Here is a 24,496-nt window from a genome sequence, read left to right on the forward strand (position 1 = left end):
CCATTTATGAATATCCCTGTTTCTTTTTATATACCTTAAAAACTAGTGATTGCAATTAAAAATTAATAAATACAAGCAGTTCAGAAGCATAAAATGAGGAAACACTGCATAATATGTTATTATCGAGATCACCAAAAATGGCGCTAAATCACGTGAATAGACAACTACTTCCTGTTTGTCAAATTAAGGGCAGATAACTGTCATTCATTCCTATCTAATTTTTTTCCTTACGAAATTAACATTGTAATTATACTAAACGAAACTGAATTATATAAAGAGTATTCATATGAAGATCTCCTGTGGCCTGAACTCATATGTAATTGATAACGTAGCATGATGACTTTGTATCCTCGATTCTAACAAACATCGAATTTCGTGATCGTTTTTAATACTTGCACATGCGCAGTTTATAATTTACCTTTGTTTTGATTTGGGTTGTACTTGATTCGATATCGAAATCGCTTCTTTAATAGGAAATGGTAAGACGATTTTAAAGGAATTTACTTATAGATTACTTTACTATCTGTTACTCAATTAGATTAACCAACAATATTTTAAATTTAACAGTGAGTACAGAATTACATTTTTAAACGTGAAATGTGCTGAGCCAACAACGCATCCTGTAAGCGGTCATTCGATTTGTGAGAAATATCAGCCAAATCTGCTCTAATTCACATTCTACTGCTTAAAAGAGGAATAATATATTCGATGGTATGGTGCTGGGTTTACCGTGGAAAAAATAACTGATGGTCACAACTGGAGTGCCTTTGATTATAGGTCAGATTGATAAAGACTGTCCTGGAGCGATACTGAAGCATGCACATACACACGTATGTTATTTATTATTTTGAAGGATATGGTTTTGCAGTACACCTGCAGGGAATTACAAAATATCTGACGCACAAAAGGAGTAGGGATGTAGGTAAACCACTTAGATGCGGATTGGAATTAATACACTGGACATCACCTACATCAGGAATGCCATCTGAGTATCACTTATAAATAAGGTGTCTTGAACGTTATATACCAAAATTTATAGAAAGAATAATCCTGAGAATACAAATATAAGTTACGGTATGTGAAGGGATAAAATCTCATGATATGAAAGAATGCTTGTTGAATGTTTTATTAAGACTTCAATAAAATGTTAGTATAACAGACAATCGATCTGGAACAGAGAAAAGAAAATATCCACTGTAGTTGAAATCAGTTGCCCAGCAGGTGTTAACATATCACAGTGTTAATGATTAGTAAGTGAAAAGAAAACCTGCTGAACTGATTTGAAATCTATAGTTATTCTATCTAAGCTACAGCTTTAGATTTGGGGGAATATTTGACGATCTCAGGGTTTCTCAAAACCTGTGAGAACATATCTATTTAGATTACAACTGCAAGCTATCAAAGCCAGTCATAGTATGTAAAAACATTGAAGCAGTAATAAAAGCATACACACAAACACAATATTTTTGTGTACACACGCATAAAACATACCGATCTCCACATCCAGTGGATATGAACATATGCAAGCCTAACTAACCCGTTGATGTTTCTAAGCTGGCTCTTTCTCTATCGGTAAGAAATTTGAAATATAAAATTAGGAAAACATATACATTCCTTTCTTGGGCAAGTTTATGTCATCGTTATCATCATTTTTTAAGTCAGTTTCCCAGCTGTCATAGATTGGACGTTTTGACGTCTTGCTCCAGTGTCTCAGTTTTGACATGACTTCTGTAGCTGGATATCCTTCCCAATATCAACACGTTACAAAACAGCAGAGTATCACGAAAGCAGTGAGACAGGATGGTTGCTTTATGTCAGGTGTTGAGATCTAAAAGTACGAGAGGAGCGCGAATAGGTTTATTGTTGAGGAGATTCATACCAACCTTGCATTTTACATGGGTAGGTGGAGGTGACTGGCGCAGTGTCTGTAAGTGAAATAAATATGGTAGTGACGAGGTGCAACAATGTATCCGCAAAGTAATATAATCAAGGTGAATAGAAGAGAGCATAGATACAGAAGAACCATTTTTCATATGTGAGGTAGTGGTGTTGTAGAATTTTACTTGTTCATATTAATTTCCATTATATCCTTTATATTGTAACAAAATTTCATGGATTTATTTGTAAAGTTAAGGAAGTTATTAGAAATTGAAACTCATCAGTGACTTTTGGGACACCCTGTATTAAATTCCACAAAATTAAATTTTCTAATGTTTACTCAAGACATCCAAACTTATGTTGTACTTGAAGTCTAAGAGAGAATTTGATCATTAGATCAACACAGGTAGCAAGATTGCAACTTTAATAGTTCAAAAGTCCAATTTTAACTTAAAACAGGTAGAATATTTGGGCTAGATATGGCCTGATTAAATGCTAAAGGGTTAAAAACAACTTGTACAGAGTGTCCCAAAATTCACTGATGAGTTTCAATTTTTAATAACTTCCTTAGCTTTACAAATAAATGCATGAAATTTTGATACAATATAAAGGACATAATGGAAATTGGGTTGGACTTTTGAACAGCTTATACTCATCAACTGCCAAAAACATCACTTGTTTTGTTTTGTTCATCCAAAGTGAAAACATCTCAGTTTTAATGAGTTTTCAAATTTCTGTTATGGAAATATCCATCAAAAACATAAAGCATTCTCTTGATCAAATGTCATTTGTCAAATACCACCAACTCTATACTTTTCAGAAAGTAAATCCAACAGTATCTTTTTGTTTTACTTGTTTCAGTCATTAGATAGTGGTCATGCTGAGGCACTGCCTTAAAAAGTTTTGTCGAACAAATCAATCCTTTTTGAAAGTCTGGTATTTGTTCTATTGACCTCTTTTGCCAACTTGCCAAATTACAGGGATGTAAACAAATCAATACTAGGTGTCAAGTGTGTGTGCATGTGTGGGAGTGACAAATACAACACGCATACACATATGCAATAGGCTTCCACACAGTTTCCATCAACCAAATTCACTCACAAGGCATTGGTTAGTCTGGGGCTATAGTAAAAGACACTTACCCAAGGTACCTTGCAGTTGGACTGAACCTGAAATCATGAGCTTGCAAAGCAAGCTTCTTAACGACAGTCATGCTAACACTGTTAGACCTTTGCAGACCATGAGCTAAGGATAGCTTGAAGTTGATGATTGATATTTTGCTTGAATTTCCGAAGTCTGACAGGTAAACATTCATATGTATAGAAATTCAGATACAGTGCTGAGAAGGAAGTAAATAGATTTAGTATAGTGCCTTGAGTGCAAGATAGAATAAGGATAACAAAAAGAATGAAGTCCCATGCAGTAAGTAGCTTGGGATGGGATAGTGTTAATGATAGAGTTTTGAAAAATTTAGTTAAATAAAAAGTGTTGTAACTGTTTGAATAAAAGGCATTAATTTTGTTTGATTGTTATCCTTCAGAAATGCAGTGATAGTGAAAATATCTTTTTCAGTATGTAGGACAACTAATGCTTTATTGAGAATCATCATCATCCAGTGTTTCAAATCCAGGAGTTAATGGGGGTGGCCGGATCTACCTCAATGCCATAGCAACCACCTTCACACCATCTTGCTTGGTTTTGGGCGTCCTTTTTCAAACCAACCTTCCCAATCTCCTCCTCCACCTGTCCCTTCCACCTTTTCCTTGGTCTACCTTGCTTTCGTGATCCATTTACATCAAACGCAATCACCCTCCTCAGAACATGCTATTCATCCCTACCTCAACACATGCAGTAACTATTTAAGACACAACCAAGGAATCCAAATCTTTGTGATGTAATCATCATAGCAAATTATTATAGTCCAGTATTTACTGATATGTTTCACTACTGCTTTCATTGCCACTATTTCTGAGGTAGACAATTGAAACTTTTATCATAAAGGACAACCAGAGTAAGTTTTGAGAAAATCTGCTTTCATATATGACACACAATGATTTTAGTCCAATAAAAATTATAGTGAACCATATTAACAAAATTTTTGTGTAGCATCTAAACTGGTTTGTCTGTTTTGATCTCAACCATCTTCACCAGCCCTACTGTCAGTTCATGCTAAAAGTGATTTTCAAATCTCAGTCCCCAAAATTTCTGGATTGCTTACTAAACGTAGAAATAATACATTTCTAAATCTCTCAGACAGATTTATGCAGTAGTGATGTGATAAAGTAGTTGTATGCTGTCAACTTAATGTGATAGTCCCATGAAAGGAATAATACTACTGCTGTTTAGCCTAGGAAGCAGCACCGCTTCCTGTCAGCCTTGACACATTTCCTGTGTTCTTATGTTTACAAGAGGGAGACAAGCACCTCCACTTAGTTAAGCCTGCATCCAGAGACATGTTTCTGAGTCTTTGCTCGTCATCAGTCTGGAGTAGCAATGGCCTGCTATTTGGAGATGCCTGTCAAGCTCTTGTAAACATATGATAATTCTAGTGAAACACATTCACTGATTTCAAAAATAGAAATAATACATTTCTAAATCTCTCAGTGTGACTTACATGCAGTGAATGTGTTTCACTAGAATTATTATATGTTTACGAGAGCTTGACAGGCATCTCCAACTAGCAGGCCATTGCTACTCCAGACTGATGATGAGCAAAGACTCAGAAATATGTCTCTGGATGCAGGCTTAGCTAAGTGGAAGTGCTTGTCTCCCCCTTGTAAACATAAAGACACAGGAAATGTGTCAAGGCTGACAGGAAGCGGAGCTGCTTCCTAGGGCTAAATAGCAGTAGTATTATTTTCTTAATGGGACTGTCATATTAAGTTGACAGCATACAGCTACTTTACTAAACGTATATTTCCGTTTATTTTTCTCTCATCTTTAATAGCAACAATAAATCTTATATTTTCTTTTGATGTCCAATGCTAATTGTTAATTCTGCTAACTATATAGAAATTTCATTAATTGTTCTCTAACTTCACTTTCTTAATCTAAGGTCTTCAACAATATATAGATATTTTTGCTACTGATGGTAGTTGGATGCTTAAATTTTGATACTACATTATAATTTTTAACAACCCACATTGTTTCAGATGAAAAATAGTTACACATAGCAGTAATACATGGATGGTGATAACTGATCCAAGGAACCAGTGGGATAACTATTCAAACCATTCCTACAAATATATGAATTTGAAAACAGTATACAAATGAATATAGCATGTCAAGATGTTAAAGATATGAAAAAAATTGTGACAAATTTTTATTCAAAGAAAGCAAATCAAGATAATATAGGTGAAAAATACAGTGAACACTATATAATCCAAATTTTACTTTTAAAATAACATTTTTATTTTAACAGTTAAATTTATTGTTTCTCAAAATTGAAAACAAGAACCACTGAATTTTTTTTTTTCTAGAATGAGTTTATTGGGTTTTTACAATCACTTAACCATTATTGTTTTATTGTCAATTTTTAATAGTCATTTCAATTGCTTCAGGACTTTAATTTGTTTAGTTAGGAAGTTTAATCTCTGGAAGTATATTACAGGATGTAATAATGTCAATTTTATCTTGGATACGGAACAAGTCATTAGTCAGGAGACGCATATTGTGTGATACATCCTTCAAAAGAAATAAATAAAATAATATATAAAGACAAATGATAAGTACATGGAACTTACATTATTATAACCTTGAATGAAAAAGCTTCAGAGTACAATCAGCAAAATTCAAATCCTCTAATCCAGAGGATTAGTAAAATGAAAACTGACAAGACTTTGTACATTATCTGCTGAACATTTGTAAACACAACTTGAGCAAACCATAATGTTACATAGGAGGCACTAAATTTTAACCGTCTCATTTCTCTTTCAGACATATCAACAGTGTCAACATGATAGATTCCAATCCAACTGTAAATGAAAGAGCATGTCATGCTGCTGATTCTAGCTGCCAATTATGGTGAATGAATGTGGCCAAGACCTTTGTGTTCAAGGTCAAGAAAGAGCTGAGGGCCTGTAGTGGGAATATATCATCCACATCCAAGAGAAAGAAATATTCTCAGTAGCCATATTTCATCAAGGTGACTGAGTTTAACAAGCAGGTCCAAGACATCATCAACAACCTTAGTGGGTCAATGAAGGCTACTACTGAAAAGCTCAATGAGACAGATGGTGAACAGGGATACCCAACATGATACACAAGTCATGCAGCCTCACCTCTTTCTGCAGGGCTTCAGGGTTGATACTACTGCACTGAGATGCTGGACACTGGTCAAATCTCAGATAGAGGAGCTGGGAGTGGGTGTATTCAAACAAGATTCTGTTCCCTTTCACATAACACTAATGACCCAGGAATGGCTAACCAAGAAGTTTCAAGATCAAAACTGGCTAACTCCTAATTTAACACCTCTAGAATGCTGCATTTGAAGGGTCATTGGGATAAGAGTTGGTGACCAATGGTTCCATGGTGCTAAGGATTTATAGAGGGTTGCTGTTGTAAGTGGCTGCATTAAAGCCATCATCAGGCTAAGAGCATTTTTGTTGAATGGCCTGTTTTATTGATGTATCTAGTTGAGTGTGTTATTTTTGTATTTGGTGTCTTTGGTTTTCCTTGTGTTTCGTCTTCAGTTACCTGACCCTGGTACACCATGTATTGAGTTTTTAAACACACATAATTGCAACGAAGTAATCTTTTCTAACTATCTATCTACTTCATTTATTGTGTACACTGAGTTTTTCAATAACATTCCTTCTTTACATCAATAATATACATTTTGTCATCTCTGTTCTCATACCTTGATTATATCCTGAATATGTTTGAGTAATGGAATAAATTTATGTGATACATAATCTAGTTACATGTTACACTAAATTTAGAAAACTGGTTAGCAAAAGAGAGTGTAATTGGATTGTTTGGAAAATATTCTCTTTTGAATAGCATTTCAGATTTTATCAGTTTTCTTGTGCCTCTTCCACAATGATTGATTACTTCTTAGCTTGTTAGTTCCATATCAGCACCTTTTGCAGCATCTCTGAAACTAGTGGGAGAAAGGAAATAGAGACAAAGATCCATGAGTTACTGCAGTAAGAAGCATCAAACTATCAAGGTATCCTTTGGCTGGAAACCTCGGCTATATGGTTACAATAGAGTACACTCCACTGAAGGCATCCAAGTGACAGGTAATGTTAAACAAGGCAACAGATGAACTCCACCTAATGAGCTCCGATTCTATGTAAATTAACTATTAACTACCATGAAAAATATGTAAGTTAACGGAAAAACAACTTCAGCTAACTGTTTTTCTCAAGTTTTGAGTCCAATATAATAATCCATAACCACTAACTTATACAGGAGTTTACCCTTTCCAGATAATAAAACTATTATTTATTAGTAATATAATTCAACCAAAATCATGGTAACATCAATTAGTTAATAAACTGAATACACGTTAGACCAAATTAAAAAATTAATTGTTTAAAAAGATTTATTATGTCTGAAGAAATTTTCTTAAATAGAAAAGCAACTATCAGAAAACAGATAAAGAAGAAAAATTGCAAAAGAAATTGAGATGATTACCTGAATAGCTGCCTGTGTTTTAAATAGATTCTGAGAGTTAGTGATAAGATTTTTAGTTGATGATACATAAATATGCTTCAGTGCTTCTCTTAAATGACGACTAAAAGCAATATTTCGATCCCCTGAAACATTAACCTTTCAATGTTACAGCTGATTTAGACATTTTAAATTTCATACATTTAAGCAACAAAAAGGAAATAGAAAAAAACATTTATTTTCATATATTAACATTAATCTAATAAATTATGAAATATTAAATATAAAATATGCTAATAGCACTTTATGAGAAAAAAACTTATAATCTCAAGTTAACTCTAGAATGTATAATGTTAATTGTTAGGAATAAATTAAGATACTACTCACTCAATTTGGTATGTAATAAGCTGAAAATAGAAGAAAAACAATTTTACAGAAATAAATTATAACTTCTACCATTTTAACTTTTGTGCTACTATGGTAGAACTTTGCATTCATAATCCAAGGCATAAAAATTTAAAAGGAATCGTACATTTCCATTTCTTAATTATTGATAAAATTTGTACCCATATGGTTATACATTTTAAAATACATCTTGAGATAGGAAATAAATTCTAGAAAAAAAAAGGGATCTTTTTTAAAACAGGGGCCACATTTTTCATTAACGAAACACTTTGAAACTTGGAACACTGGTACAATGTGTCATATAAAACATCTTTTTCTCTTAGTCTTCTTAAAAAAAAAAGAAATCCAGAAGTTATTCCATGTTAAAGTTGTCGTATTTCTGTAATTTCAACCAATCACTGACGTCCATTCAGCCGATATACATTAAGTGCCGACTACATAAACAAACGATTCTGAAACAATTAACCCTAACCCTAACCCTAGGGTTAGGGTTAGGGTTAAAGCAAATTTAAAATGAAAAAAGCAAATAAAACGAAGGAAGGTATGGAGATTAAATACGCTTTACACCAAAGGAGTAAATGTAAACAACTGAATACTTGTCAGTGATTGGTTGAAATTATCGAAATAAGACAATTTTTTACATGAAATAAATTCGAATACAAAAATATTTTTCTGTTCTATAACACAAAATAGATAAGTATACGAAGTTTGAAAGTCTTTCCGTACCAAAAACACTACGAAAAACATTAATGAAAAATGTGGCCCCGTTTTAAAATAGATCCAAAAAAAGTTTCTATTAATTTTATAGTTACTGATATCATATCGAACATATTCTATATATTTGATAGATAAACGACTTACAAAAGTATTTTATGTTTATGATAAATAAATTAATATAAAATGTTAAAAAAATATATCAGGACAAATGTACAAATTGTGCCAAAAGTAAAACTTAGAACAGTTATATTTTTTAACTAAAGTTATCTCAGTTCATTTGCAAGACTTATATTTAAAAAATTAGCAACCACTAGATCATCTGCTACTGAAGTGAACATGCAAACCTGATAAAATTCCTGTTCACAAGGTAACAGAATAGGCAGCTGTAAATACTAAGTCTTTTCCTTGTAAAAAAAATCTACTGTTCAACATAGACAAGTGATTAGTGACATTATGATAAGAGACAAACAGATCTAAAAACAAGACTTTCTGAGGAAGGTGGTTATGGAAGTTGAAAAAGCTCTCAGCCATACAGAAGTCCAAAGAAATACTAGGCAATACCTACAATGATAATGATGATGACGACGATGATGAAATAGAAAATACAGAAGACAACTACAAGTTTCTACAAGACAATCTGTGAGTCACAGACAAAATCTGTGGATGAAACAGGATTCCAGCACTAAATGATGGTAAAATAGTACAATAGATAGAGGCATAAAAGCACAGACCTGGAAAGGATCGATGAAAGTAACACTACAGGTAGCTAGATAATAAGCAGGATGTCAAGTATGCTTAGCATGAAGAGAATGTCAATGTTACTTGCCTAATCAATCAAATGCATTCTAGCCATGACCATCCCACCATTTTTAGAATTATTTAGGATCACATTATCTTATGTGTTCATTTCTTTTCTAAGATAGTAAGGTGTGATTTGAGGGAGATTTGCTTGCTATTTCTAGCAGGTCAAGCAACTTCATAGAAGCTTTCTCACTGGTTTGTTGTCAGTCATGTTTAAGCTCCATGTCAGTCTTGATAAAGCAGACCTTATGACCAGAGGCATTTCAGCCTTGATCCTTTCATCTTTTATATTTAGAATTATGTTACGTGTTCTTCCTTTTTTAAAGATGATAAAGTTTGATGGGAGGGTGATTTGGCTGCTATTTCTAACAAGTCAAATGACAATGTAGAATCCCTGTTACAGGCTTGTTGGTCATGGAGTGGATATCATTCCCAATTACTAATATAACAGTATCATCATCAATTACTAAAAGAACAAAAGAGATAGATGCTTTAGAAAGAAGCAGGTATAAAGGCACTATCTGATAGTGATAGAAAGAATAGTGAGCATAGCGAATTAGGAAGAGAATTATCTATATATATAAAAGAGAGTTTGTGTGTGTGCGCGCGATGCATTTGTAAACTGAGTTGCCGATTTTGACGTATGGGGTATCAAAAGATTCAGTAATCTTTTGGCTACCGAATAAACTTTATTTTCATTTACATATTTTGTACGTTATCTCAACAACAAGTTTTAGTTATTTGAAAGACACTGCTTTACAACAACCAGGTTTCATTAGAAAGTGAAAATAGTTTCATACTTTCAATTTGAACCAAAATTACAAAGTGTTGCATTATGAGAGTGACGATGTGTGAATAATGAAAGTAATGTTTCTCCGAATTAGTCACATCTGTACTATAATAAAGCTGCTTATCATCTATCTGTATATATTGGGTCATCCCATAAATAATGTGGGTTTTTTTCAATTGGATGAACTAAAAGTCAGAAGGGGACGGGATAAACTACCTGCATCAACTTGCTATAAAAGCAGGTAGTAATTTTATCTTGCCCTTATTCTTAGTGCAAGTTTTGAAGAGTGCAGTTCGATTTTAGCCGTTATTTTTCAAAGTTATAATGGAAGTGACAAAGGAGCATATTCAGTATATTTTGCTTTATGAGTTCAATAAAGGAAACAATGCAATGGAAAGTGCGAAGAATATTAATGCAGCATATGGGAGTCGGACAATAAATGTAAGCCAGTCTCAACTGTGCTTCCAGAAATTCCAAGCTGGAAATTACAGCCTAGAAGACAAGTGAATTTTGGAAGAGGGGCCTTGCAAGTCTACCAGATAGATGGAAGAGCATTGCAGAAAATGAAGGAGAGTATATTTTAAATTAAAAAAGAACTTAGTTTATCTTAATTTTGAAAAATAAAAAAAACCACATTATTTATGGGATGACCCAATATAAAGGCCACCAATAACCTTGGAAACGAGGTTGGGTCACACAATTTTGAGGTCATTTTCTACCTGGACAAACATTTATGAAGATGTACACATAAATATTGTATTTTAATAAGCCACAACCCCAAAAAATATCATTAAAAGACATCCATTTCTCTATATGCTATGAGGAAATACAGTCACTCACTCTCTCCCACATGCACACATACATACAAAAAAGATGTATGCATATGTATTTATGTATGTGTATTTGAAAAATAATGTGTATGTGTGAGAGAGATACAGAGAGAGCAAGTGAGTGCTACTTACACATACATGCAAAAAATTACATACATGACAACACACACCTTCACTCACTCACTCTCTCTCTCTCTCTCTCTCTTTCTCATGCACACACACACACATCTATACATCTTTCACTTTCTCATCTCTTTCTGCTCTCACTTCAAAGCAAATGTTGCTTTTCACTTCCTCCTCTCTTTCAATTTCTGCTCTCTTCAAAGCATAAAGAAATAAAAAGATTTTATGGAAATTAACGAACAATCTATGAAACAATCAGATGAAAGAAAAACATTGGGACGTTTTAGCTTTTTGAAAGTAGGTAGGTGATGGGTAAGTAAAGTGGGGGAAGGGGCACTGAGTGTTTCTTTAAGAAAATTTACTTTTTTTCTATGTGGAGAAAAAAAAATTTGAAAAATGTTACAAATAAATTGCGGTGGGGATGGGGGGAAATAAAAATTTTGAAAATGTGATTTCTGGGCAAAATCATATTAAGCCCTTTTCATATGATGAAACAATACATAATTTGTGATCTTCTTAAGAATAGAAAGCACTTTCATGCAAACCCATGCAAATCGTACCCTCCTCCCTTCACTTTTAAACAAACAACAACTTCCATTACACCAGTAATCCAATTCACTATATATCAGCTGTGCCAATTCTGCTCATAAGGAACAAATAATACAATGTGGCTGTAAGGTCATAACACCTGGGCAATGCCAGGATACACTGCTAGTCATAAATAAGATGCAGTTTGGGTTTATGCCAAGATGGAATTTCACTGATGACCGCTTCTTAATAGGACTAGTTGTAGATGAATAGTCTGTGAGAGTAGTGAAAAAACATGTATGAGAATGCTGCTATCAACACAGTGGGACTTGGCAACAAGTTCAGTAAAGGATTAGTATGCACATAGATGTCCACCAGGGCTTGCTTCTCAAACCTCTCTTGCATATTATAGTTCTCCAAATCAAAGCAGAAAAGTTCAAGACCAGCTGTTTGTGGGAACTACTGTTGCCAATGACCTGATTCTTATAATTGAATCAATCCAAGCATGGAAGCAGAATCAAGAGATTTGCAGCACAAAATCTGATTTTGTTTATTTGTAATGTACCTAGGATCAAACTCTAGTCTGCAGTTTGGTAATAACAGTATGATTGACAAATACATCATACATCTAAGAAAACAAACTAAGAAGCTGTTTTCGTTGGTAACATAACTTTTTATTCAATTACACTTCACAGCTGATATCATAATTTCTGTTTCTAGTGAGAACAAGTTAAATAAAACTTCAACTTATAAGTTGCAATAGTTTATGAAACTGAGTTTATAAGCTTTATAAACTGATACCAATAATCAGTCATAGGATACAACTTTTAGAAGGTTAGTCATACTTTGGTTCAGATCTATGGAACACATCAAAACTGAAAGCAATGCCAGAAACACGATATACCAGTTCAGAGATTATAAACAGGACCAAGTAAAAGAATGTGAAATTATTTCAGATAATAGTAAGCTGAATGTAGAGCCATACTATTAACATTCATCTTTCAAACTTTGTGCTCGCATAAACAATGGAAGTTCTTTCAGATGAATAAGGTCTTTTATTCCCCTGATATTGTCTGCTCAAGAGATGCCAAAAACAATAATCAGGTGATTTAAACTTTGAAGTTATCTCTTTTGCCAAACAGCTAAGTTACAGGGATATAAGCACACCAAGTTATCAAGACATATACATATAGATATATATATATATATATATATATATATATATATATATATATATATATATATATATATGACACAGAGATATATATGACAGGCTTCTTTCAGTTTCCATCTACCAAATCCACTCACAAGGCATTGGGTGGCCTGAGGCTATAGAAGAAGACACTTGCCCAAGGTACCACACAGTGGGACTGAACTTGGAACCATGCAGTTGGGAAGTAAACTTCTTACCACATACAGTCACACCAGCACTTATGAATACATTCTGAAAACATAATACATAAAAAAAAGAAATATCGTCTGGAATACATTTCCCACATACTTCTCCCACTGACCAGCAGATTCATAAAACCTAATCAAATTTGATGATTCCCAAGACATTCCCAATGAAGTTCCTTTTGTATTGCTAGTGATTGTTTAAATACTTACATGTGTTTGATCACGAACTAAACCTGTATATCATTTCAGTTTATGATCTTAGACAATACACCAATTTGAGACTGAAAAGAGATACTCTCTCATTGATGGAATGTGAACCATGAATGTGTCACTACTTGCCAGGTAAATATATTACCAATTACACTACAAAATATTTGCCATTTCATTTTCTTTAATTTGCTTTTGTTATTCCAGTTGTATAATGTTATCTTCACAAGATCATTTGTTTGTTACTTAGTGCTATCAGGAAGCTATTCTACTTATATCCAACACAGTAAGATGCCCTGTTTCTATTCACTGTTTGTGGTGAGAAAGAGGCCCATGAATCAAATTATAAATTAACTGTGATTTTAATGTAAATGATTTTTGTAAGTACCAACAAAAACAAAAAAAAGAAACAGGCCTACTGAAGAGATTGAAAAAAAAGTTTGGTAAATATACATGTCATGGCAAACAACTCTCAATTTTCTTCTTAAAGATAATGTATGCATACATCCTGAACATCACATGCCTAATCTACAAATTAGTTTGCTATTACTTTTGCTGTGTTGATACATACTTTACTCTAAGTTTTTTACTTATTCAATGAGCATTGTGATATAGTATAGATCAGTTTGATTTATTGCATATATAATGATTCACTGTAAGTCAACTAGCTAGATCATTTGAACTGAAATGGGCTAAATTAGCTAAATGTCAGTGATAACATGCAATGTCGGATGAAGAAACAAACACACAAAGAGTATCTAGTTACAATGAGAATATGAATTACAAAAAGAAATATATAACAGAAAGAAACAAAATAGAGGATTTCTGAAATTCGAGGGGACAAAGTGATGAAGCATGATTTCCAAATGTTGGGCCTCACGGAGGCAATGACAAGTGACTGAGACTTTGGTGATATGCTGTGCTTGAGAAGACCTGTCAAGCCAAGTGAGATCATAGTCATGACTGATGCCAGTGTTGCTTAACTGGTGCATAAAAACAAAACACCCTTCGAACGTTGGGTGATATGTTGTGCTCGAGATGACCTGTCAAGCCAAGTGAAATCATAGTCATGGCTGATGTTGGTGGCATATATAAAACACCCTTTAAACGTTTAGCCTCACGGAGGCAGTGACAGGTGACCGAAACCTTTAGCGATATACCATGCTTGAGAAGACCTGTCAAGTGAGGTTGTAGCCGATGCCAGTGTCACTTAACTGGCACCCATGCTGGTGGCATGTAAAAAGCACCCACTACACTCTTGGAGTGGTTGATGTTAGGAAGGGCATCCAGCTGTAGAAACCATGCCAAATCAGATTGGAACCTTGCACATCTCCCTGGCTTACCAGTTCTATCCAACTCATACCAGCATGGAAAATGGATGTTAAATGATGATGATGATGATGAACTGAGATTGCCTTAAAAGGACAAATACTGTAAATAGTAATTATTGGACAACTGTTCAAAGTTGACAGTTTATAATTTGTCACTTGTATTATACTGATTTTATAACCAAGATAATGGTTCATACCACCTAACTGTAATCAGGTACATTAAAGTAGATTAGCTCACTGTAAAAAGCTGTGGCAGCAATGTAAATTTGTGATACTATGCTCATGGAATTGTTAACAATATACCTATATTTTGCTTTTATTGCAAATCCAGAGTGAATTTATAAATAAATAACTTAGAATAGTTTGAGTTAAAATAGAAACTTTTGAAGGATTTGGATAGTAAAAAGAAGTTTCACTGAAAAATTAATTGTTTAATGCCTGCTTTCCATGCTGGCATTAAACGACGATCACTAATATTGGTTTCAAATTTTGGCACAAGGCCAGAAATTTTGGGGGAAGAGGTATATCAATTACATCAACCTCAGTGTTCAACTGGTACTTATTTTATCGACCTTGAAAGGATGAAAGGCAAAGTTGACCTTGGTGGAATTTCAACTCAAAATGTAAAAACGGATGAAATGCTGCTAAACATTTTGTCTGCCAGCTTGCCACCTTAATGATTACTTATAATGATTACTTATAATGATTACTTATAATGATTACTTATAATGATTACTTATAATGATTACTTATAATGAAATGAATTCAAGTTTAATATATAACATTTTTTTTTTGTTGTTACAAGGCTAACAAATCTAAATAGCTTCAGAAAATTGCTCTTAAAATTGCAGTATTAATATAGTCTAAACAAAATCACTTTCTAATATGCAATGCACATTAAAAAAATAAAAACCAACAAATCTAGTTCATAATAAATAATAAGTCAATGAAAGGTTAGAAAAATAATTCACATAGCCAATTTTCAAGATTATACATGCGAAACCTCTTGATACTTTTTTCATTAATATGATGTAGCAATAATAAAAGAAATTTACTCACGAGTTATATTTTGGTTGGAGAATTTGACCTTGTTGATGGAAAGCAGAAAAAGTATTGCCTGAACTTGCATTATCACTGCTGGGAATGGCTTTGTCTACTGTAAACAATTAAGTTGAATATAGGAAAGGTTAGATGCTATCACAATTAACAAAAAAGTTATTTTAAATATTTGAAAATTATTGACAATGATACTACTTTTGAAAGCTATATTATGATATTTAATGATTTCTAAATTAGTATGGCACAGGATTTATCTTACTTAAATTTTTACAATATGTAGCAAGTTATCATGTATTGAGTTGGAACAAAAGTTCATACGGTTTTTCAACTAGTGATATTTAAACATGTGATTTAATTTCTCCTGTGCCAGAATAATATGACATATTTTCTGAAAGGTGACATTTCAACACATCTTTCTGTATGATTACTGTGTGGTTAGTTTATTTCTACTGCTTTTACATTTAAAAAATGTAAATGGAGGAAAATGAAATACATTTTCATCATTTGATGCTCTTTTGTTTCCAGAAAGAAAAAAAAAGTTGTATAAATAGTAAAAGAGAGGGTGTCACAGCTGAGAGTACTATTTGTAAGTGGTTTGCTAGGTATAGGAGTGAAAATTGTGATCTGGAGAACTGTGAACATTCTGGCAGGATTACAGTTGTTGATAAAGACCTAACTGAAACACTAATCAAAAATAATCCAAGTTATATGACATAAAACACCACAAGATATTCCACGTATCTAATATGAACATTATAAGACATTTAAAAAAAGTTGGACACATGAAACACTATGCTGTCTGAGTGTCTCATAATTGAATGGAAAAAAGTTTAATGAACCACATTTCCATCCATGGCTCAAATGCAACAAAAACAACCAGTTTTAAAGTATCATGTTTAGTGGAGTAATTTGAAGTACATAGTGTGAAGGCAGTTGTATCTATCCTGCTTTGTGAAATCTGTACATCCAACATATAGAAGGACACAATAGTGGTGACAAGGATATCCACTTATAAAAGTGGAATAAGTCTATCCACTTTATTCGAAGCTTAAGTTGGACATCAACATTTTCTTTTGATACAAAATAATAAAAAAATAGCTAACATGGAAGACTTATTAGCCTCTGTGGTGCAGTGCAACAGTAACATTAGAAAGAGTCAAACAACAGTAGCCAAGAGTCGAATAACAGTACTCAAAAGCTGAACAACAGTACCCAAGAGTCGAACAACAGCTAAAAACATTGAAACCAGCTAAAAAATAGATATATGGAAAAAAGAAAAAAGATACCCATAGAAGTGCTCTACAACACCTTTGATGTTCCAATGCCACAAGAAGTCGAACTTAGGCATAGCAGCACAAGAAAGAGGAAACAAACAGAATGGTTGGAAGTAGTGCCTAGACGGAAGAAATATTAGACTTCACTAGGAAGAAAATTTTAAAAAGGGAGATATGGTGAAAGAAAATAATAATAATAATATTAACTTATAACAGAAGTCAATCTCAAAGGGGGGGGGGATGTTGTGGCGAGAGTCATTGACATCCCTGTGAAATTGGAAGAATGGACTAGCTGAACTCTTATGAAAAGTAGCATGTTAGTTGAGATGAGAGAGAAATTGTAGGAGTTGTTGAGAGTTTGTGGAAGTTGTTGAGATTGTTAAGAGTTTGTATTTATTGGAGTATCATGTTTAGTGGAGTAAAGTGCATTGTGTGAACACAGTTATGTTTATCCCTGCTTTGTGAAATCTGTATATCCAACATATAGAAGGATATAGAAGGTAATTATTAAACCTTTAGCATTCAGATTATTCTGTTAAATGTAATGCTTATTTATTCACATTGTTTTGAATTACTCATGAATTATCTCATAACTTTGAGATATTGATGATGTGACTGTATATTATTAGACTGACACTGAAGGTTAGGCATGAGAGACTAGATCTAGCTGGTTTGAATATAAAACAGGTACAGTATTTTGGCTTGATATAGCTGGTTTAAATGCTAAAGGGTTAATGACCTATCATTCATAGTAAGAATGGCAGGTCGATTGTTGGTGGCATGAGAGGGATTTGTCTGCAGGATAACTGGAAATAGGTATTAGTTGCATAACATATCCTTAGTGCTTACTTGTTTGGAAAGGTAATCTTTCATATTATATGGGTAACACACAGAATATTAATTTGCATATAAAAAGCAATTAATTACTTCTTAATGTTGGCATAGAATGGTTCAGTTCACTGGTATTAATTTCTTCATCTGATTCTGAAGCCTCTCCAGCAACTACAATCCCTTGAAGGTTTGGTAACTTTGATCCCTTAATGAAAAAACATAAAATATTGAAAAGGGTATTGTTAGAAGACATGAACTATTGACAAATATATATGAAAAGTGCAACAGTTTTTAAAATAGTAGAATTGACAAAATGGGAGGTGAGGAAGTGTTTAATGATAATACGTAAGTAGTCAGATATGAGTCATCTAAGTGACCACTTACACAGCTTCTGTAAAACCAAACTGGGGACATACTCTCCTATGAAACTCACCAGTTGTCCTTTACACTTCAGAAATTTGGTCAAAGCAATATCATTGCAGTTGACATCATCTAAGTCTTTGATTATGTCTCACACAAGGCTCTTCCAGCTCAGCTAGCTACTTAAAGTTTCATCCCTCTATTTTCTTGGATTTGAATCTTCCTGTCAGAATTTTACCATTACAGCTTGCACTATAGGTCCTGTTCCATGTGAAGACAAGATATAGGTAAAACTTCCATACAGTACATTCTGGATAGACTACAGACACATAAAAATGCAGTAGAATCACAGGATGATTAACAGTAGAAGTGCAGGAGCAATAAATAATAAGAGCACACGGGAAATAGATGTTCTGAAATGTCCAGGAAGCTTAGAAGTAATAGTTTCTGTTATCTAGGTGACATAATTAGCAGTGGAGGCAGATGTCCTGAAAGTATAGTTACTAGAATATGAATTGGTTGGTGAAATTTCAGAGAACTTTTACATTTGTTTGTAACAAAACGCTTCTCTCTCAGAATGAAAGGCAAATTGTATGATGCCTGTGTCTGAACAGCAATCCTACATGGCTGTGAAACTTGGATTGCAAATGCAGAGGACATGCAAAAACTTGAAAGAAATGGAACGAGTATGCTCCAGTGGAAGTCCAATGTCAGTGTACTTGTACAACAAAGCACATTTGCTTAGAGAAAAATTGGGGCATAAAAGGTAGCAGATGTAGTGTGCAGGAGAGAAGACTGCACTGGTATGTCATGTAATGCAGATGCATTGAGGACAGCTGTATAAATAAGTGCTGATCATAAACATGGAAGAAATATATGGAAGAGGTAGACCTAGGAAGACTTGAGATGAAGTGGTGAAAACTGACCTCAAGATGTTGAGCCTCTCAGAGGAGACAATGGGGGACCAAGATGAATGGCATTATGCAGTGCTTGAGAAGACTCATCCAGCTCAGGAGAATTGAAGCTCTGTCTAGCTTTCCCCAACAACTTATCTTGACACCTACTCTTCCATCAATCTTCTTTGTTACCCTATTTTCTTCACTTCCCCCTACACTTAACTAATATCCTCTATGTCCAATTTATTCCCTATCTCTAATCATCTGTCATACTATTTTCACTCAGTGCACTTACTTACCTACACATTTGCTTTTCTGCTCTGCTATCCTATTCTGTCACATGTTCATATTGCACCAGGACCTCATATCTCTTTAGTAAGACACCTGCTCCTCTCTCTCTATCATAGTTTTTAAAATTTTTCCTGTCTATATCCTACTCAGTTGAAGGGTCTTACTTCACAGGTACTTGGTGACCTCATCTGTGCTGATGCCACATAAAAAGCATGTTATACTGTCTGTTAAGTGGTTGGCATTAGGAAGAGCATTCAAAAGAAGACAAAGAACATTGCTGAGCCATCTAGCTCATCTGTTCTTGTCAAACTGTCCAACCCATGCCAGCATGGAAAAAAAGAATGTAAAATGATGAGGATATAAACACACACACAACCCTGTGTCACTGTAACAACTAGACTATTAAATGTTGTAATACACTGCCAGTCACAATGCACTTCCAATTCTATCTTGATTGTGCTATTCTTTTTCATCTTTCCCAAATTGTTGAATTAAATCATCTTCCCATTGTTGTGGAGGCCTTCTAAGTGGCCTTTTCCAATCCCTTGGACACCACTCTGGCACAGCTGAATTTGTGCTTTTGACATTCTGCAGTTATGTCATTCAATCCACTCCATTCTCATTAAGGATATGCTCTCACAATGGTATTCCTAGCACAGATCTTTCTATGGCCCTTTGTGTTATAGCCAATTGATGTTCTTCCCTCATCATAGTAGCCCACGTCTCGCTTGCATATCAGGGAACAGGTAGGACAGTGCTGCTGAAGTGTTTGGCACATGTGGTCTTGTCCAGCTATGCTTTGAGCACATGCTTTATTGAGGTAAACACCTTCCATACTGCCCTTACTTTCTTTCAGATTTCAGAGTTCATGTCATAACACATGACATATATTTACTGTGAGCCCTAAGTGGATGTATTCCTTTACTTCCTCAATAACATCACTTCCCATCTCAAGTCAGCCTTATTCTACATTTTTGGACTACATGTATTTTGTTTTAATATGGTTCATTTTAAGACCTACTACTGAGCTATGTGTGTCCAGCTCTGTCAGCATGGTCTGCAGCTGATCTGTGGTTTCAGTACTGATTACAATGCCATCTACGAATAGAAGACGTGTTAGTAACTTGCTACTGATATTCATGCCATATGTCCATTCAATGTTTCTGATGACTATTTCTAGATATGCAGTGAAGAGCTTTGGAAAGAGATTCCATCTCCTTGTTGATACCCTTCCCACTTGGAACTCTTGCTGGCAGCAATAGTAGAGCTATATCTGTTGTGCATCCAGAGTTTGCATCCCTGAGTAGTTTGGTGTATTGCACTCACACACCTTGAATTTCCAGAGATTTCAGCACTGAATTCATCTCAATGTTATTGTAGGTCATTTTGTAGTCAATGTAAACAACACACAGATGTAGCCAGTATTCTTTTGTTCTTTCTATAAGCTGTGTTAGAGTGAACATGTAAATAAGTAGCTTATAGAGATGAGACAAGAGACATATAGTTCAATAGTTTCTTAAATCTTCTTTATCACCATTTTTATGGAGGGAGATGGTATTTGACTCTTTCCACAGAAAAAATATATTTACCCTCCTTCAGACAGTGATTGAAGTACAGAAGGATGTTCTATAGCTCGTCACTTCCACACCTAAACATCTCTACTGTTATGCCAGCTTTTCCTGGAGCATTATCTGCTTTCATCAACTTGATGTATTTTCAATTTCACTGACTAGAATAGGTGGCACGTCTTTCAACATTAGAGGATTGAGCTTCACTGATGATTTAAAAAGGTTGGTGTCAAAGGTTTTGCATGCTGCTTCTATTTCACCTTTGTCTGTCACCATGAGCCCATCCTTGTTCTAAAGTGCCATCACCTCTGACCAATAGAATGCCAGCTTTTTCCTGCATCTTTTTAGACTTTCTTTTCTTCTGTAGCCTGCATCAGCTTCTTCAAGCTATTACTCTCAAAATCATTTTCTACATGCTGTCTGATCACTTTGCAAAGAACAGAATACATGAAGGGATCTTTCATGTTTCTTTTATGGTTTTATGTTTCTCAAGCATTCTCTTTGTCTCCTCCAAGATTTTATTGCCAGGCTCCCACCAGTTTGCAGAGCTCACTTTCGACATGCTGCTTTAAATTTTCTGAACCAGCCTTCATCAATCAGTTCATGTTGACTCCAAACCTGCCTCTTGATAGCATCCTGAAACTGTACCACACTGAGGAACTTAACATACTGATTCTTCATTGAGATATGCAGAGCCTTCTCTCTGATTTTGTTGATCACAATCTTTGCCCATATATACATATAAACATATACATATATATATATATATATATATATATATATATATATATATATATACTCAGCTGGCAAAAATGAGTAGTGCCTGTATTTCAAAGTGTCAGCCTTGTTAAATTCTGTGTCACACTGGATCTCCCTGAGAGCTACATTATGGGCTTGTCAATGGAATGCTCAGTCACTTGGACATTAATTTCATGAGCAAGCTGCTCCATTGATCGGATCAACTGGAACCCTCATTATCAAAACCAACAGAGTGCCAGGAGGAGGATATATATCAGGTCATTAAGAATGAAATATCCAATTTTGAACTGAAAGTTTTTATTTTACTTTATCTCAACAAAAAGCAATGCAGTTAATCAAAGTATGCACCTAAATTATCAACACAATTCTGCCATTTTATCAGTAGCTTATTTATGGCGGCAGTGAAGAATTCTGGAGAACAAGAGGTGATGAAATCACGAAAGGCTGTTTTTGCATCTTCTTCAGATTTGAAGTATTTTCCTTGCAAAAAGTTGTCTAATGCCTGGAAAACATGATAGTTAGTTGATGCATGGTCTGGGAAATATGGTAGATGACAGAGTACTTCCAAGTTCAGTTCCTGTAACTTGAGTAGCATTCTTTGTGCAACATGTGGCCAAGCATTGTCATGCAAGAGAATTGGCCTGTCTTTATTGACCAATCTCAGTTGTTTAATTGCAAGTTCACTCACCATTTCATCCAATTGGTTGATGTATACATCTGCTGTAATTGACTTACCAGGTCTCATGAAGCTGTAATGGATGACACCAACGCTGGACCACCAAACAAACACCATTAACTTTTATTGATGAATATTCTTTTTTGGGATTGTGTTTTGGCACTTCGTCTCTATCCAACCACCATGCAGAACGCTTACTATTGTTGAAAAGAATCCATTTTCCATCACATGTAACATTATGATGCAAAAATTGTTTGCTTTTATGCTGTGACAGCAAAGAACAGCAAGTTTGAAGACGATGTGTCATTTGATGCTCTTTCAGTTCGTATGGTACCCACTTGTCCAGCTTCTTTACCTTACTGATTTGTTTCAGATTGTCCAATACAGTTGGAATTGAAACATCAAACCTTGCTGCTTACTCATACGTAGTTTGAGACGTATCTGTCTTCACTACAGTTTCCAGCTCATTATTATCCACCTTGGTCTCAGGTCTACAATGGGGCTGATTTTCAAGAGTAAAGTTATCAGATTGGAACTTCTCAAACCATCGACATACAGTCCACTCATTCACCACATCTTCACCAAACACCTCATTGATGTTTCAAGCTGTCTGGGATGCATTGGTTCCATGACAGAACTCATATTCATAAACAACACAAATTTTCTATCTATCCATGAGTTCACAAAAATTGATCTACAAGAGAAAACTCACAATATAATCAGACACCATGAACTGCATTTTGAAAAGTGATGATGTAACTCTTCAATGCTGTAAAACAAAGAATTGTCAGGATAAAATATTAGAGGTAATGACTGTCAAACCTGGTACATAAGAAAATTAGACATTTCATTCTTAATAACCTGATATATATACAGGGTGTCCATAAAGTTTCTTTACCATTTAAAAAAAAATATTACAAAGGCAATTGATAAGATTTTATTTTCAGATTTATTCTATTGTATTCAGTGTGCATTTGTGTGTTTCAGGGATCCTGTTGGTGAAAGAGGTGCTGTTGAATGAACCCCTAAAAAATGGCTACCCCTCAAGAGAAGGCGCAATGTGTCTCATGGTTTATTGAAACAAAATCGGATAGGCAGACTCAGCGAAACTACAGAACTAAGTATGGAAAAGATCCACAATCACATCCGTCAATTCGTGCATGGCACAAGAAATTTATGGAGACAGGGACAGTGTTAGATAAAGGGACGAGTGGGCGACCAAGAACATCTAATGAAAACATTGATCGTGTAAGACAATCCTTTTCTCATTCTCCCATAAAGTCCATCCATACTGCTGCCACACAGTTAGAGCTACCGCGTTCAACAGTGCACAAGATCCTACACAAGAACTTGCGATTGTACGCTTACAAAGTGCAACTCTTACAGGCACTCGAGCCAAATGATAAACCAAGACGAAAAGGGTTTGCAGTTAACATGCTGGAACGAATTTCTGAGGATGAAACATTCCTCAGACAAGTTTGTTTTAGTGATGAGGAAACCTTTCATGTTTCAGGGAAACTGAATAAGCACAATGTGAGAATCTGGGGATCAGAACACCCCCATGTGACTAGAGAAATTGAGCGTAAAAGCCCAAAGGTAAATGTGTGGTGTGGGATCATGTGCAATCGAATAATTGGTCCATTTTTCTTCAATGAGACATCAATTACTGCAAACGTTTACCTTGACCTTTTATCTGAATATGTGGCACCATAACTGAATAACCTTCAACCAACCATCATTTTCCAGCAAGATGGAGCACCACCACATTGGGGACTGCATGTTCGTGGGTTCCTCAATCAAACATTTCCAGACTGGTGGATTGGAAGGGATGGTCCAATTCCTTGGCCGCCACGTTCACCAGATATCACTCCCCTGGACTTCTTTCTATGGGGCTATGTTAAATATTTCGTGTATCGAACAAAGATACGGGACATTACTGACCTAAAGCAAAAGATTACTGATGCCATTGCCACAATTGATGAGGCTATGTTACAGCAAACATAGCAAGAAATCGAGTACCGTCTTGATGTGCTTCATGCAACTAATGGTGCCCATGTAGAAGTGTATTAAATGAGGTAAAAAAAAAACTTTAATAAACACTGAATACAATAGAACAAATCTGAATAAAATATCTTATCAATTGCATTTGTAATAAAGT

At 34.7% G+C, this 24,496-nt stretch overlaps 2 protein-coding genes and 1 long non-coding RNA gene across 12 annotated transcripts in view; 1 reads left to right on the forward strand and 2 right to left on the reverse strand.

Annotated features, from left to right (window-relative positions):
- The window catches only part of LOC128250078 (uncharacterized), a 75,054-nt gene extending 70,835 nt beyond the window's left edge, over positions 1–4,219 (reverse strand). For 4 of the 6 annotated variants that reach the window (XR_008266200.1, XR_008266198.1, XR_008266197.1 and 1 more), the window contains exon 1: positions 1–237. This is a non-coding gene — a long non-coding RNA (uncharacterized LOC128250078). Of the gene's footprint in view, positions 1,926–3,020 lie in introns of those variants that run through there. The other 2 variants (XR_008266196.1, XR_008266199.1) reach the window with 2 other exon arrangements.
- LOC106870361 (uncharacterized) lies at positions 400–24,496 on the forward strand. 3 transcript variants are annotated; one of them, XM_014916395.2, is made up of 3 exons: positions 400–479; positions 13,336–13,428; positions 23,326–24,464. In XM_014916395.2, exon 3 carries the CDS (start codon positions 23,371–23,373, stop codon positions 24,049–24,051), a length of 681 nt encoding a protein of 226 aa, XP_014771881.1. In that variant the 5' UTR covers positions 400–479; positions 13,336–13,428; positions 23,326–23,370; the 3' UTR covers positions 24,052–24,464. The 3 variants fall into 3 exon arrangements, with proteins under 3 accessions (XP_014771881.1, XP_014771882.1, XP_014771883.1); XM_014916396.2 differs by lacking the exon at positions 400–479 and adding an exon at positions 1,476–1,572; XM_014916397.2 differs by lacking the exons at positions 400–479; positions 13,336–13,428 and adding an exon at positions 17,363–17,457 and having other exon boundaries at positions 23,326–24,496.
- Positions 5,343–24,496, reverse strand: part of LOC106870362 (biogenesis of lysosome-related organelles complex 1 subunit 3) — a 67,802-nt gene continuing 48,648 nt past the window's right edge. Inside the window, exons 2-7 of one of the 3 annotated variants that reach the window (XM_052974763.1) lie at positions 23,051–23,107; positions 17,885–17,993; positions 15,684–15,780; positions 7,882–7,901; positions 7,519–7,640; positions 5,343–5,562 (exon numbers count right to left, since the gene is read on the reverse strand). In XM_052974763.1, the coding sequence (XP_052830723.1) occupies positions 5,452–5,562; positions 7,519–7,640; positions 7,882–7,901; positions 15,684–15,780; positions 17,885–17,993; positions 23,051–23,077 (486 nt within the window). In that variant the 5' untranslated portion in view covers positions 23,078–23,107 and the 3' untranslated portion in view covers positions 5,343–5,451. The remainder of the gene's footprint in view (positions 5,563–7,518; positions 7,641–7,881; positions 7,902–15,683; positions 15,781–17,884; positions 17,994–23,050; positions 23,108–24,496) is intronic. The other 2 variants (XM_014916398.2, XM_014916401.2) reach the window with 2 other exon arrangements.

Source organism: Octopus bimaculoides, chromosome 19 (genome assembly GCF_001194135.2).
Source record: "Octopus bimaculoides isolate UCB-OBI-ISO-001 chromosome 19, ASM119413v2, whole genome shotgun sequence".
In the NCBI taxonomy this organism is placed as follows: Eukaryota; Metazoa; Mollusca; class Cephalopoda; order Octopoda; family Octopodidae; genus Octopus; species Octopus bimaculoides.

What these genes read in the sequence shown, in the direction of transcription:
- LOC106870361 (XM_014916395.2), top strand. Translation starts at nt 23,371, where the DNA reads ATGGCTACCCCTCAAGAGAAGGCGCAATGTGTCTCATGGTTTATTGAA.